We start from the raw sequence: 16,115 nt of genomic DNA, 5'->3' as shown, positions 1-16,115 counted from the left end.
AGAGAAACCTCCAAGAAAGCAGGTGGAGACCTAGACGGAAAGGGTTAAATCGCACAGCTCGGACCTACACATCTAAGTTACTTTCTTTTCTTTATTTTCCATTGAGAGTCTACTTAAGTTGGTCAGTGGTCAGCACAACTGGTCCCTTTTGCCGCTTCAACTTCAAACACCTACTCATCCCACTCCAACCCTCGCGAGAAAAAGGAACCACGTAGCAGAACCACGTGCTCAGCCAAGGGAGCTTCTATACATCACATAGACAGACGCAAGTATCCACTTTTGTCTACATCTGAACTGGTGTGAACTAAATGCAAACCTAAAGAGACAACAGAAGGGTGAATTTGATTACGTTGGGTTTGCTCTTACAAACTCAGAGGTTTTCCATCATTACATTCTCTCAACCTCTCATTTTACCTTCTTTACTCTCCTCAACACTTGTATGAATGTGTGTTTGTGTTAGGTGTTAGTTTCTGTTAGATTAGTCAAAGTTTAATTTTGTATAAAGAAAGGTGTCTGTGTATATTTATGAATCGAATGTCTTAAACTTCAATCTTGTTACCCTGCTCAAACTTAATGGGTTTTTATTTTGATAGCATCGCTGGACGATTCATTTGTTCGGATCTAAAGAGACGATTTATTTGAAGCCCCGTTCAAATGAATCTCCCTCCTGTTAGGCTAATCCGCTATATATATGATGGTGCAGAAGATACGCGAGCACTGTAATCTAAATCATAACTCGCAACATTATAACGGTGGAAAAGGTGCGGGAAGATAAACCTTGAGCTAATTTATTACAGAAATAATGATGTAGATATGCGACCACTTTAATCTACATTATAATTTGTTACAGATTATTAATGTAGATATGCGTGCAAAGTTAATCTACATTATTATTCATTTGCTACATTGTTCAATGGTGGAGAATAAACGCAGCAAAATATTACACATGATTAATCACAAATCCAATTTGTAAATTTAAAACACGATTAGACAATACACAAATCTAATTCGTAAATTCAAAACACAAATTGAAAATACACGAATCCAAATAGTACATTTCAAACACGATTCAAAAATACACAAATTCAATTTGAAAATTCAAAACACGATTCAAAAATACACAAATTCAATTTGGAAATTCAAAACATGATTCATTACAAATCCAATTCATAAATTTAAAACACGAATCATAAACACAAATCCAATTCGTAAATTCAAAACACGATTTGAAAATACACAAATCCAATTTGTAAGTTCAAAACTCTATTAAAAAATACACAAATCCAATTCGGAAATTTAAATTACAATTCAAAACTAAACCAATTCTATTTGTAAATACAAAACACAAATTATAAACTAATCCAATATGTAAATTCAAAACACAATTCGAAAATACACAAATCCAATTCATAAATTCAAAACAGGAATCATAAACACAAATCTAATTTGTAAATTCAAAACACAATTCGAAAATACCAAAATCCTATTTGGAAATTTAAAACACGAATCATAAACAAAAAATTCAATTCGTAAATTCAAAACATGAATCATAAACACAAATCCAATTTATAAATTCAAAACATGATTCATAAGTACACAAATCCAATTAGTTAATTCAAAACACAAATCGAAAATACACAAATCCTACTCATAGATTCAAAATACGAATCATAAACATAAATCCAATTTGTAAATTCAACACATGATTTAAAAATACACAAATCCAATTTATAAATTCAAAACACAAATCATAAATATGCAACTCCAGTTCATTTGGTAAAAATAAATGGTTTTTACAAGTGAATTTACAAATTGTGTTTTCAGATTTACAAATTGGATTTTGTAAATGGGACTTGTGCTGTGCATCTATGAGTTTCATTTTGTAAATGTATTATTTCTGACACTGATCTGGCTCCATAAAAAATACCTGCCGTCACCAACCCTTTAAAATAAAGCAGCTTAATTTAATTTCAGTCCTAAATCCTCTTTTTCGTGGTTTTCACCTTTAATGGACAGGACAGTGGAGATTACAGACAGGAAAGTGTGGGGAATGGAGAAAGGGAAGGATCTGCAAAGGACCTTGAGCCAAGATCTCAGGTCGTTGTGAGCACCTCAGCATTATATGTCGTCGCTCTAATCACTAATCTATTGGTGTTGACTTCAATCCTCTATTTTGTGAGAAGACACAACCTCAAATTTATCAAAACAAACGTTGGGAATATCTAGGTTTTCCCTTTTTAGTTTGGAGTTTTTCATCCATGTTTAATCAGAACACAACACTCATTTTTAACTCAAGTAAAAGGGTATATTTTTCTAATGCTAAAAGTACCTGCAAAACGTTTAGGAAGACAGTATTCATAAAAGGTAAAACAGCAGATTCTCATTGTGTGTATGTTTGGGTGCATGTATGTGTAGGAGTATGCATGTGTTTGCTAGTACTTTTTGTGGTAGCTTATGGGTAGTATGACACGGAATCTGCGTGTGCAGAAATCTGCAAATTTCCACAGATTTTTAGCCCATCATTGAGCCTATTTATTTAGATGTGTAAATGTGTGTCAAATTATATTTATTTTGTTTTGTTGTATGTTTTGTCGTATTATTCATTTTAGTAATGTTATTGACTAATATGCAAAGTTCATTTGATTTATTTACAATACAGTTTGTCTTTTAGTAGATATACATTATATGAGAAACTTGCTTTGTTTACCAATTAAGTGGATCTAATTGGATTTGCACTGTAAATTTTAAATAAAAGTTAAAATGGGATTATTTTTATTTCATATATAAAGTTTTTAGCTTAGATACTTCCAAAATCATTCCATATAAATACGCAGATTTTTTTACTAAATTTTATTCAGGAACAGCAAAAAATGTCTGCACATTCTGTTTGGCCCTAGTAAAAATGTTGTAGCCTAAATGTGTGCAGCCATCATGAAAATAGAAAACTATTCTTATTTTTTTTTATGTTTGAGGTCATTTTACAAAAAAGTCACCAGATTTCTAAATAAAAAAACAGAAAAAAAACCTAAACAATGTTTTTTTTTTGTTTGTTTTAAAAATGGTGCCTGGGTCATTTTTTACACTTAAGTCAACAGGAGGGTAAACGTAACGTCTCTGAAATGATTACTGTGATAAAAAGACATTTAACTTGACGAATTCTGCTGTAAAGGCTTCCAGAACTGCCTCCAGAATAAAAAAAAGTAAAACCACCCAACTGCACCAAAGGCTGCAGATCTTGATGGTCAATTTTGATTTTGTGTCTGTATTCGATTTTTTTGATGACCTGCTTACATCAACTTAAAAGTGACTCGTATCTGATCGTCTGCATTTACACAGCACACGGCAAAGGCGCAATGACCAGGAAAAAAAAAGGTGAACGCTGACTAAACAGCAGATAATTGAAGAGTGCTCTTTTCTCTATTCCTGTGTGTGATCTGTTTGCAGCTTTTGACAAGCTGTTTTGACAGAAAGGTTTCCATTTGTCCATCTTCTTTTGATATATAGGCTTTTATAACCTATTAAGGCATCTTAATGTAATGTCTATGGGGTGATTTATGCACGTGATGCATGCACTAGTTTTATAATAGATTGTATTGGTTACGTGGCCGAAATTGCGCTCTCTCGCTCTGGTGAACATGCTTAAATACCTGTGCTATATGACAATGTAAAAGCTGTTTAAGTCCTCGGGTATGAGATTTAAAGTTTCGGACTCTGCTTAAGTCTGTTCTATAGTTTTAAATGACGCGCGACTCACATTGACAGGTGAAAATCCGATCTACCTGCATACACTGCAGACACGAGAACACAGATCTGATTTATTTCAGATAAATTTCCACATATGAACAAGGCCCGGATCTGATTTGAGTAAATCAGAATCCATATGATTTGTTCCTGCTTACACCTACATGGGCCATATCCGATCTGTGCCACATGGAAGAAAAAAATCATAATAAAGTCACTTGAACAGTGCAGTGTAAATGTGGCCAAACAAAATCATACCGCTCTCTCCTTTCCAGCGCAGCAGAAGATTGAGTGAGCGTAACTGTCCAAATGTTTCAGCTCTGGTCAAGTCATAGACTGAATATGTCCTGCGATCTCCTAGAACCACAGCCTGGCTGAGCAGAGCTGTAACAGGACTGAGCTCAAACAGCTCCCCCTGTAAGACAAACAGCACAGAACACTTGTTAACTACAGCGGACTGAGATAGCAGACCTGTGGGACACACTAGCTTCTTAACCAGCCCATTTACAGAAACATTATATAGTCACAAAGCAGAAGGACAGTGTTGTATTGTTTCTGATTCACCTCAGGGTTGTCTGTGATGTCCACATAGACTTTACTAGAGGAAGCAAGTGGACATGCCTCTGTCAGAGTCCGTGAAAACATCTTGAACATGGACCATTCTGAAAGAGATGATGAAAGACATTAATAGACAGATGGAAAAATGTTAGCAAACCACATGGAGCTACAAAATGAGGCTTGTGAAACAGCACAGAGTGACCTTTTATTCACGAGGTAAATGTAGGTGTGTGTGATTTGACCAATGTAATCGATTCGTTGTTGCGGCCCTAATCTGAAACAGTAAAACGCTAACTGGAGATTCGCTCTGACCAAATATATTTTAATTAGAGAATCAGTAAGTTGTTTAACTGGATACTCACTCTTGCTAGATTGGTTAAGTCAGAGAACCAGCGAGTTGCTTGCTTACATGAGACTCGGCTTGAACTAATATTTTGAGTTTGTAAACCATTACCCGAAGACTCACACCGACCAGATCAGTGGAATCAGTAAGGTGTCGTTAACTAGAGACTCACTCTAACTGAATCATTTGAATCTGTAAATCATTAAATGGAGATTCGCTCTGACCAAATATTTGAATTAGTGAATCAGTGCGTTGCTTGCCAACTTGAGGCTTGCTCTAAACAAATCATTTGAATTAGTGAATCAGTGAGTTGTTTGTTTGCTGGAGACTGGACCATCTGAATCAGAAATTACTGAATCGAATGCTGCTATCATGTCTGTGGGTTCAGATTCGATTAGTTTAAAATAATGAGCAATTATTTTTTTATAAAATGTAGCAGAGTAAATGTTGTAACATTATGCTGACAAAAAATTTATTTATTCAACCACTGGCACAACAATGCTGAAGTTGATATATCCATAATGTTGCTCTACTGAAAGCATCGAAACTAAAAAAAGTTATTTTTTTTCCTGCTGTAAAAACAAGGAAATGCTTTAATATATAGAGCCAATCCATCTCAGAAATTGTTTGCTGCTGACGCTGAATTCAAACTTAGCTGAGCTTCCCATAAGTATCCTAAAAAGCCATTTCCATTCCTGTGAACAGCTTAGGCAGATGATGTTTTTGGGAAACGAAGCCCACTGCAATGTTTACCCGATGACAGGAAACCCTTTCATGGATCCATTAGATTGAGTTACTTCACAATTAACTAAATGAAATTGTACACAGTTTGTGCAATAACATTTATTTAAATGAAACATTAAAAATTCAAAAGGATGATTGAAATCATGCACTGTCAGACAAAAAAGGATTATCACTAATAGTCGCTTATGAAAATGAAGCATGTATACTGTAGTGATAATCAACTATAATTTGTGTTATTTATTATTTTTTTCCCCAATTTCTGTTTAACAGAGGGAAGATTGTTTCAGCACATTTCTAGGCATAATAGTTTTAATAACTCATTTCTAATAACTGATTTATTTTATCTTTGCCATGCTGATAGTAAATAATATTTTACTAGATATTTTTCAAGACACTTCAATACAGCTTAAAGTGACATTTAAAGCCTTAACTGGGTTAATAAGGTGAACTAGGCAGGTTAGGGTAATTAGGCAAGTTATTGTATAACAATGGTTTGTTCTGTATATTATCGGGGAAAAAAAATTAGCTTAAAGGAGGTAATAATTTTGTGCCAAAAATGGTTTTTAAAAAATGTATAACTGCCTTCATTGTAGCCTAAATAAAACAAATAAGACTTTCTCTAGAAGAAATATTTTTATCAGACATACTGTAAAAATTTCCTTGCTCTGTTAAAAATCATTTGGGAAATATTTAAAGGAGAAAAAAAAAAATCAAAAGGGGGCTAATAATTCTGACTTCAACTGTATATAATACACACACACACACACACACACACACACACACACACACACACACACACACACACACACACACACACACACACACACACACACACACACACACACACACACACACACACACACACACACACACACACACACACACACACACACACACACACACACACACACACACACACACACACACACACACACACACACACACACACACACACACACACACACAGACAAAGACAAAGACACAGAAACAGACACAGACACACATTTTTTGTTTACTATTTTAGGTCTGTTAGCATTGCCTACATGATTTACATTTGCTAAATGCCAGAATAATGAGAGAATAATTTTTTTGAGAATCGTTTATTAATTTCTAGACAGTAAAAAGTTAACATACACTTCCTTGGTATTTTTTTTATCTTTGCTTTTAAACTGAACAACTTTGGTCAGATGTTGTGGGTATCCTTCCACAAGCTTCTCACAATAGTTTGAAGGAATTTTGGCCAATTCCTCCAGACAGAATTGGTGTAACTGAGTCAGATTTGGCGGGTGTCTTGCTCACGCAAGCTTTTCAACTCTGCCCACAAATTTTGTATAGGATCGAGGATCAGGGCTTTGTGATAGCCACTCCGAAACATTTACTCTGTTGTCCTTAAAGCACATTTCGAGTTATTTGTTAATTTCCTGGCCTCATTATGGCTAAACAGTTCAATCTTAGCTCCATCAGACCACAGGACATGTCTCCAAAAATTATTCTTTTTCCCAGTGTAATTTAGCAAATTGTAATCTGGCTTTTATGTTGATTCTGGCTTATTGATTTTCCCATGTTTTCACTAAAGGAAGCAGTGTGTTTGAGGTTTTCTTTAAATACTATCCAACAGTTGTGCCTCCAATTAACTCAAATTTTGTCGATTAGCCAATCAGAAACTTCCAAAACCTTGACACCATCATGTGAGCTTTTTTCAGAGGCACAATAATCTTAAAAGTTATAACAATTTCTCAAAAAATATCTCTCTCATTATTCTGCTATTAAGCATAACAGAAACAAATTTGCTAATTCTAATTTATCTAAAAGAGAAAAAGTTTAGTCACATTAAAATTTGACTTTATATATATATATATATATATATATATATATATATATATATATATATAGCAATATCACACGAGTAGCAGTTTTGAAAAATGAAAAATCACAAATTAAATTTCAATATCAGTCAGAAAATTTGCTATTATATATTTATATACAAACATAAGTAAACTAATCATAAGGGAAAAAATGCAGGGATCCACGTTTGTGTTTTGTCACAAAATTGCTTAAATCTGTACATTTTATTTTATTTTTTTATTTTCAGATACAAAACTACATGGAATGCTGTGTGATATTGTTATTCTTGAACATTTTCAGGTCATTTAAAGTACAAAAATGTAATAACATTAATAGCTTTTGGTCAGTATAATAGAGATATGAATTTTTTATACCATCACATGTCTACCATGCAAGAATCATTATCGAAGTCTAAACCTACAAACGCCTTTTAATAGTTGGACCTCTAAATTGGGAAAGAAGAAACTCTTCCACCATCAAACATTCATTAGTAACTCACCCTTTTTGCCTTGTCCTGAAGTGTAGAGATCAAACACCACATTGAGAGTTTGCCTCAACTCCCATGCTTTACTTGTACATTGTTCATCCTGAGAAAGAAGAAAATGCAGAGGGTCATTAAGATGCAAGAAATTTTCCAAATCTTCAGTCACTGCCAGAATACTTTATCTTTCAGTGCTTCTTTTTAAAATTTTTTCTATGCGCTTATTTCATGCGGCTGCCATTTTAAAACACGAAAGCATGACTGCGGTGCAAGAAACCTGGAACTACAGGATCAGCACTGTAAACATTGCAACAACATGCTGTGGACTACAAACCTCCAGCTGTTGCCGCGATTTCAAAATGAAGATATGGTATAAACATAACTTTAATATCATTCAGTTCAGTTTAAAATATACAATTAAAAGCATATTAAACATAAAAAATAAAAAGAATAATTGATAAATAAATGACGGCGCCACGGATGGCCACCTCGGTGTGGAGCTCCCCAGTGTTTGCACTGTTTTTGTTACTCTGTCCTGTTTTATGTTTATCAAACACGATCAGTTACACCAGAGAAGAGCTGCTGAACATTCGGCAGTGCACACCAACTGATCAAAAACTGGATTTTGATTTTTTGGGCGTTTTGCAGAACATTGTAATCGGCGGAGTAGCTGCACTGTGGAAACACTACAAGACGCGCAAGCGTGGGAAGCGGGCCGGGGCGCTCGTTAGGCTGAGACAGCGCAGATTCAGAATGGTGCTGCTAGCATCTATCTGGCGAATCTCCACTCTCTTTCTAACAAAATGGATGAACTACTTCTGCTCACAAGCAAAAACAAGAACTTTAACAACTCTGCTGCGCTGTATTTCATGGAAACCTGGCTAAACTAAGCCATTCCAGATAGCGCATTACACCTAACAGACTTTCAGCTGTACAATGCAGACTGTGATACGGAGTCAACAGGCAAAATGCGCGGTGGTGGGACATGCTTTTACATCAACAGAAGGTGGTGTACGGATGTGACTGTGCTAAAGAAGAGGTGCTGTCCTGATGTGGAAGTGCTTTTCATTAACTGTAAGTCTTTTTAATCACCAAGAGAATTTTCCTCGTCCATTCTCATCTGTGTTTACACTCCACCACAAGCACACGTAAGTACTGCGCTGCAACAGCTAGCTGATCTGATCACAAAGACAAAACAACAACACCTGGACTCTGTTTTTATCATACTTGGGGACTTTAATCAGGCAAAACTCACACAGGAGCTGCCTCAATTTAAACAGCACATTACATGCCCCACCAGAAACAATAACATTTTGGCGATTGCTACACCACAACAAAGGATGCATATCGCTCCGTCGCCAGAGCAGCTCTAGGACTCTCCAACCACTGACTGGTTCATCTTATAACAACTTACAGGCAAAAACTTTAAACTACTAAACCAGTATTAAGGACTGTGAATAGATAGACCAACGACACAGAGCAGGCCCTACCAGCCTGTTTTGAAGGCATTGACTGGAGTGTTTTCGAAGCTGCAGCCACAGACCTGAATGAGTACACAGAGACTGTAACGTCATACAACAGTTTCTGTAAGGAGTTATGCATCCCTACCAGGACCTACTTATAAATTACAATGATAAACCATGGTTCACACAAAAACTTAGAAAGCTTCGTCAGGCCAAAGAGGATGCCTACAGGAGTGGTGGTAGGATCTTGTACAATCAGGCCAGGAACACATTGACAAAGGAGATAAGAAAAACTGGGTAAGAAAAACTATGCCAAAAAGCTGCAAAACCAGTTTTCAGCTAACGACCCTGCATCAGTGTGGAGAGGCTTAAAAGGTTTTACTAATTACAAGACACCGTCCCCCAGCATCGACAGCAATAAACATCTTGTAAACGAGCTGAATATGTTCTACTGTACAGCATACTACATGTTCAAACTGCTACCGTCTGGTTGGCGCTTCAGAGCATCAAGCACAAAAACAGCCAAACACAGGAAAAGTTTCTTTCCTCAGGCCATCTACCTCATGAACAGTTAAATATCCCCCAACTGTGCAATAAATGTGCAATACTTCTCATTCGCACTTTTACAAAGCACCTTATATCAATCTACAATGCGATACTTTCTAGATTCGCATTTGTACACAGCACCTTATAACCTGTCTATTTACAACAAATCTGTACATACAACTCAACATTCAGATTTCTGGACTAACTGCATCTCTGTTTAATGTTTATCATCTTTTTTCTCATATTGATTTTGTGTTGTCACTTGTCTCTTTATGTACACTGGAAGCTTCTGTAGCCAAAACAAATTCCTTGTGTGTGTGAAGCACACTTGGCAATAAAACTGATTCTGATTCTGAATCACAATCTCTTTAAGAGTGTCCTCCTAAGATTCAGTTTATGGCACCATGTAAACACAGTGGGGGTTTTACTGCTTCAGCCTATGTAACCCAGTGAGTGATAAAACAATGCAGTCCATTAACTTCAAAAAAGAATCAGTTCATTAACTTGAATTTGATAAATGGCATCTAAAACGTGTTTGGGAAAGAAAACGTTAACTACCTAGTGCCATTTCTCTTAACTTAGCTGAAACTGAGGTCTGACATCCCTTTTTATTTTCATTATCCATTCAGAACAGACCTTTGGGTCACTTGGAAGGCGGTGAAATTGTAAATTGGTGCCGCTTTTTCTTTGCTGATAAGATATATAGCCAGGTACACAACATTCCTATTTTAAAGAATACTGGTGTAAAATGGGTTATTTTTTTGTTTTTCTCCTGTTGCACTCAATGAATGACCAACTGACCAGAGAAGGGTCTCATGAACTTAAGATTAACTTTACACCTTACTCCAAATTTCAGGAGGTAAAGAACTGACCCTCAAGCATGACTAAAATACCAGAGAAGGGTCTCATAACCTTAAGGTTAACTTTCTTCAAATTTCAGGAGGTAGAATATTGATGCTATGATAATCATGCTGACTCTACAAATCTCAAATTTATGCTTTGCGATTAGAAATAATGTGCAGATAGTTAAGAGAGAGAGAGCTGGCCTGATAAACTCACTCTTCTCTTATCTAATAAGCTGACCATTGGCCAGCACCTAAATTTTGACAACAAAAGTGAGGGTTTCTTGCTGAAATATTGGAGGCTCAGCCGTAGGATAACTGCAAATCGCTCAGCGTTCTTGGGCACACATGTTGGTTTTCCAATGTGTCTGCAACCGACTCCCCAGTCTTTGAAGAGGAAAATGATGGCACATCTGAGGTTGTAATTTAGTTGTATGTCATTAATGATGTTCATGATATGATATAGAATTATTGATTATTATTGTGATAATAGATACCTGCTGTGTGTACCAGCAATAAAAAGTTTTATTGCTTGATTTGTATGGTATATGGACCTTTACTGGTGCCTCCTCTTGTCGACTAGCACCACACTTGATTACTTGCATGAACACAAACCATACTTAAACCTTTTTGGTGTACTAAAACATTTTACATACTAAAACTTTAGGGCATTTGGAATGTGGTTATGAATGTTTTGAAACATATGCTTGTTTGTTGAAAGAATTTGTAATAATGACTAAATGTATTTATTTATTATTTATTTATTGCCACATCAGCAACTTATGGCTATTTTTTAGCAAAATAGATATGCATTAAAAATATTACATGGTAAAAACTATTTATAATAATAAAATTTTTTATAAATTAATAATTTGTTTTGAGTGTGGTCCTGAAATATCTCTGTTTAAAGGGATTTTTGGCTCTTCCGCTTAGCCCTACACCTTCAAGGTAAAGAGAATTGGGACACCCCTACCCTTCACATGAACGCACAAAACAAGGAGTAGGGGTAAGGAGAAGGGCTAAGGGGTAGAATTGGGATTGGGCCTTTATGCCTTGTAGACACTGGAGCAGTGATCTGACAGTCTCAATATTTTTAATAGGGACGTACATCTGTGTGTAGTCAGCATACAGGTGAAAAGACAGACAATGCCTCTTAATTATCGAACCAAGGGAAGTAGATAGAAGGAAAAAAGAAGAAGGCCTAATACTGAGCAATGTGGGACTCGATGAGACAGGGGAAGAGACACTACAGATGACAATGGCTTCTTTTTGTAAACTAACTGTCTCGCAACATCCTATTTCATTCACTTACACTGATTTTTAGCCTTAAAAGAACAATTTATGCTGCAAACTAGTATTTTTTTAAAGTATTGTCATAAACATATTTGTTCTTAGAGCAAGTAGTTTGACGGTTTACTGCCGTTTGTAATTCCTAGTCATTTCTCCCATAGGCAAATGAATGGGGAATTCTAAAACAACAGCAGAAAAGAGCCACATTGGAGATTAAGGTAAAACCATTTTTTAAGAGTTGTAAAAAAAATAAAAATAAAAGCAGCTTACCTGACAGACGGGCCTGATGTGAACAGCTTGGGAGTGGAAACTGCTGTGAAAAAGCTTCTCTGATTTCATGAGAACCGCCAGACCTGCCTGCAGAAAAGGCATTAAGGCATAAATAATGCATTTAATGTTTTCTTTAAAATGTCTAATTATTACAATCAAATGTATCGATCTGGACCTTTGAACCACAAGGCAGAAGTTTCTTCCAGGGTGTCAGATTTTCAGTGCAGACAATTTCCCGTGGCAGCGTCGCATAACGTAAAAAACTGTGATCTGTAGCTGCATAGAGAGACAAATATCCATAAGAGAAGAAAATGAGATTAAACTTAGATTTTTAGATGGTAGCTACAGCAGGGAAAATAAGTATTAACCCCCTGGGGTCGAAGACCGCGTATACGCATTCTGACAATTTTTTTACCTCATTGAGCTGAATTGAACCTAAATTACACTTTCAGTTTTGATCATACAGATAAGATCAATACATAAATCGAATCTGTTTCTAAATGTGTGCACTCACAACAAAAACAAATGTGTGTGCTTTTGCAAAACAAGGATAATAAACAGTGTAGACATTCTGTCTTTTCTCTCTCTCTGTGAACTGTTTTTAGAAACGCGTCAGTAAAATGTGCTGAAACTCCGCGAAAATAAAACACCCAGAGATGAGACACATATGTTTATAAAGCTTGAAGTGTCTACTTTTAAACGCAGCTATGCATGTTGAAAACAAATATTGTTTGATAAAGTAATAAGTATAAAACCAATGCTATGTCTAGCTTTTCAGTCTGAGCACATTAGAGTTAATGCGACCACGCCCACGAAGCTTTGACATTACAAATAGCCTGCATGAGAAGCGCGCAACAGAAGACTGTGTCAGGAAAAACACGTCATTAAAATGAACTGAAACTCAGCAAATATTCTTAAAAAAGAAACATGTGAGATGTCTCTAAAGAAAGCTTGATATGTCTACTTTTGCATTAACCAATTCAAGTCGAAAACAAATAATCTCCTTTCATGTAATCCGTATAAAAGTAAGGACTGGTACTGATTCTCCTGTCACCTCATTACAGCGAACGTGATTCCGCCCGCAGTGAAGGCGCAGTTCATATGGAAATTAACTGAGGTGAGCCAGGTGATAATGTACAATCTCCCCGAGACATGGCATAAAACGACAAGCTTTATTATAGTTACTTATTTTTGTTTGAATGATGGCACGCTACACGGGTGAAGAAGCACAGTACTAAACAGCGACAAAGAATTGACCTTCTCAGAAGAAGAGCGCGACTCTGATGACGAGCGCATGCATTTAGAAGAACGTCTTAACCCAGCAAAGGACAGAATTCCTGCCGATAAGTCTTTTATTCTAACCTTTATGATTTATATGAAATATGTGCTCACAGGCCACTTATAGTTTCATTGCTATACAAAGTGTATCCTATAACTCATAGCGTATAATAATAAACATAGGCCTATATAATGAAAAATGTAATGTTATATGAAATAAATATATATATATATATATATATATATATATATATATATATATATATATATATATATATATATATATAAATTATTATTATTATATGTATATTAAGTGGTAACTGAGTTTATTAGGTTTACTAGTATCAAGTTATTTTGTGTGATAGTTAAATATATTTTAAATAAACTGCAAACAAAAAATATATATAAATAAACTTATTTTTTCTCAGATTCTTTCTTGAAACTCCTGGACACTTTTAATGCTTTTGACTTTTAGTCACATACCTGTCTGATGGCTCATTATGCAGCTCATTATGCAGGTCTTTGTCTTCTCTGGTGTTACTCACTGCATAGTAATGATAGTTACTGCATAGTAATGATAGTTCACGCCTTCATGCATAAACCATTTTCACACAGAAAGTGACTTAGAAATTTTAATTCATTGTATTGTTTTCTGTGAGCAAGTGAACAAGATGATTCTCACATCATTTTAAAGCAAAAACATCCAGTTCTCAAAAGTCTTGTGCAAAAATGTTCTCTGTGTGTTTCACGGTCTTGTTTCAGTGACTTCAAAATTTTAGTTTTTCACTAACCATGCATAAACATTTCTTTCTCAAAAACACAAACACATACAAGCATGCTGCTTAGGTATTATTGTAGCCCAACTTGTGCTGTTTACAGTGTTTTCACACTTTAGCCATTAATATATTTTTAAGATACTGAAAACAACACAAATGTCAGTGCATGTCAAAACTTCTCCAGAGCTCCAAAACACCCTCAGACCCCAGAGGGTTAAACATGTCACAATTTGAAACTGCAAACTATCTTCATTAAACTTAATTTATTAATTTGAATCTCTGACTCCAGCTCTTCTTTATCTGACAGACTGGTCATTATTTGGGTCTAACTGTATATTATCCCTACAACTCGAAGTTGTCCCTGGATGTTGGTAACAACTAATAAAAACCATTTTTCAAAAAACAAATCTAATTAGTTTACAAATTAAGTTATGTGTAATAAAATGAAATTACGCAAGGAAAAAGTATTGAACACAAGAAGAAGGGAAGATGTAGAAAGGCAGTGACAGCCCAGACAGCAGCTGATATCTCTCAGTAGTTCTTCAGAAACTCTCTGTCCATGTCAGCGTAAATTAATATTAGCTGCTTTAGTCCAACATCTACATTATCAAGATGATGAAGATGAAACCAGAGTGGACATTTCAGCAAGACAATGATCCAAAACACAGCCAAAGAAACTGTCAAACGCTTTCACAGAAAGAAAAATCAAGCTGTAGAATAACCCAGCCAGTTACCTGACTTAAATTCAATAGAAAATACAAATTAAGACAAGATTTGATAGAATAGACCCACAGAACCATCAAGATTTTTAATCTCTGTTGAAGTCTGTGAAACACCTGAGCAATGCATGATTTTATTCTCCATATGAAAGGCGCCGCCATCACCAAACAGCCTTTTATATAAAGTATTAAATACATTTCAGTAGTTCGTCCTGCTTATGTATGTAACCCACGACTGTCACCACAGTTTAAAACTCAACTGCGCCACATCCCTTAGCAGAAGGTCCCTTTGAGGGGGCAAACCGCATTTCTGTAACCTCGTGGCTCGTCTGAGCCCACGTTTTCTTATTTTCCGGCAAAGAAACTCAGTTAAAGTTTGCGCCCAGTTAAAGTAAATCTATATTCAATATACGTTTGTTCTATGTTTGATGTTATGTTTGTGCGTTAGTTTGTTATATGTCAGACTAGTCAATAAACCCCATTGTAATCAAATGGATTTTATTATTTGCCTCACAGAAAATATCACTGAAACGATTGATTCCTTGCTACAAGCTGTTATTAAGTTCAGAGCTTATAAATGATTAATCTACTTCACAAGTAGTAATAATTCCCTTTCTAAATAAATAGATCATTACAGAGTCCGCTTAGACGAGCGGGCGAGGTCTGGTTATATTTATTTGGTCAAATTAACAATAAGTTAACTCAGAATCTTAATGATTATAAATAATTAGTTATTATGGATAATTAATATTCATAATCTGAGAGTCCGCTTGGACGAGCTGGCGGAATCATGAATATCTATCTATCCATCCATCCATCCATCCATCTATAAATATATACTTTGGGAGACTGTATGGAAAGCGCCACAGCAGCCAAGCCCATCGCACTCCTGATGTGTAGTTTGCCAAGTCAAAGGGTGAGCGCACTTACATCACCAAGAGCGCAACCTTCCAATGTCCCCTAGGCCCGACATATTACCATTACACGGGAATAAAATGTAAACGTTTAATTGGGGGTCGTAAATGTGCTTTTACCTAGCTAATAAAGAGTAGGGATTTTTGGAAATACGACAGTACGTTGGGAAAGCGTGCCAGTCCGCGAAGGGGGAGAAGTCAGGGTTGGCTACCGAAACCCGGTGCCATTATAGCACCGGTACCTTGGTAACCAGTATGTGCCGGTATTAAATCAGCGTATGAATTTCGGTGCTGAGGCAAGAACA

General features: G+C 35.8%; 1 protein-coding gene across 2 annotated transcripts in view; it reads right to left on the bottom strand.

The window, feature by feature from the left end:
* The window catches only part of pigt (phosphatidylinositol glycan anchor biosynthesis, class T), a 52,210-nt gene that overhangs the window by 9,783 nt on the left and 26,312 nt on the right, over positions 1 to 16,115 (bottom strand). For both annotated transcript variants that reach the window (XM_679516.10, XM_073939895.1), the window contains exons 4-8: positions 12,299 to 12,399; positions 12,124 to 12,210; positions 7,731 to 7,818; positions 4,306 to 4,403; positions 4,000 to 4,156 (exon numbers count right to left, since the gene is read on the bottom strand). In XM_679516.10, coding sequence (XP_684608.4) covers positions 4,000 to 4,156; positions 4,306 to 4,403; positions 7,731 to 7,818; positions 12,124 to 12,210; positions 12,299 to 12,399 — 531 coding nt within the window. The remainder of the gene's footprint in view (positions 1 to 3,999; positions 4,157 to 4,305; positions 4,404 to 7,730; positions 7,819 to 12,123; positions 12,211 to 12,298; positions 12,400 to 16,115) is intronic.

The sequence above is a fragment of the Danio rerio genome, chromosome 23, assembly GCF_049306965.1.
Source record: "Danio rerio strain Tuebingen ecotype United States chromosome 23, GRCz12tu, whole genome shotgun sequence".
NCBI lineage: Eukaryota > Metazoa > Chordata > Actinopteri > Cypriniformes > Danionidae > Danio > Danio rerio.
This window is presented reverse-complemented; position numbering and strand designations above follow the sequence as displayed.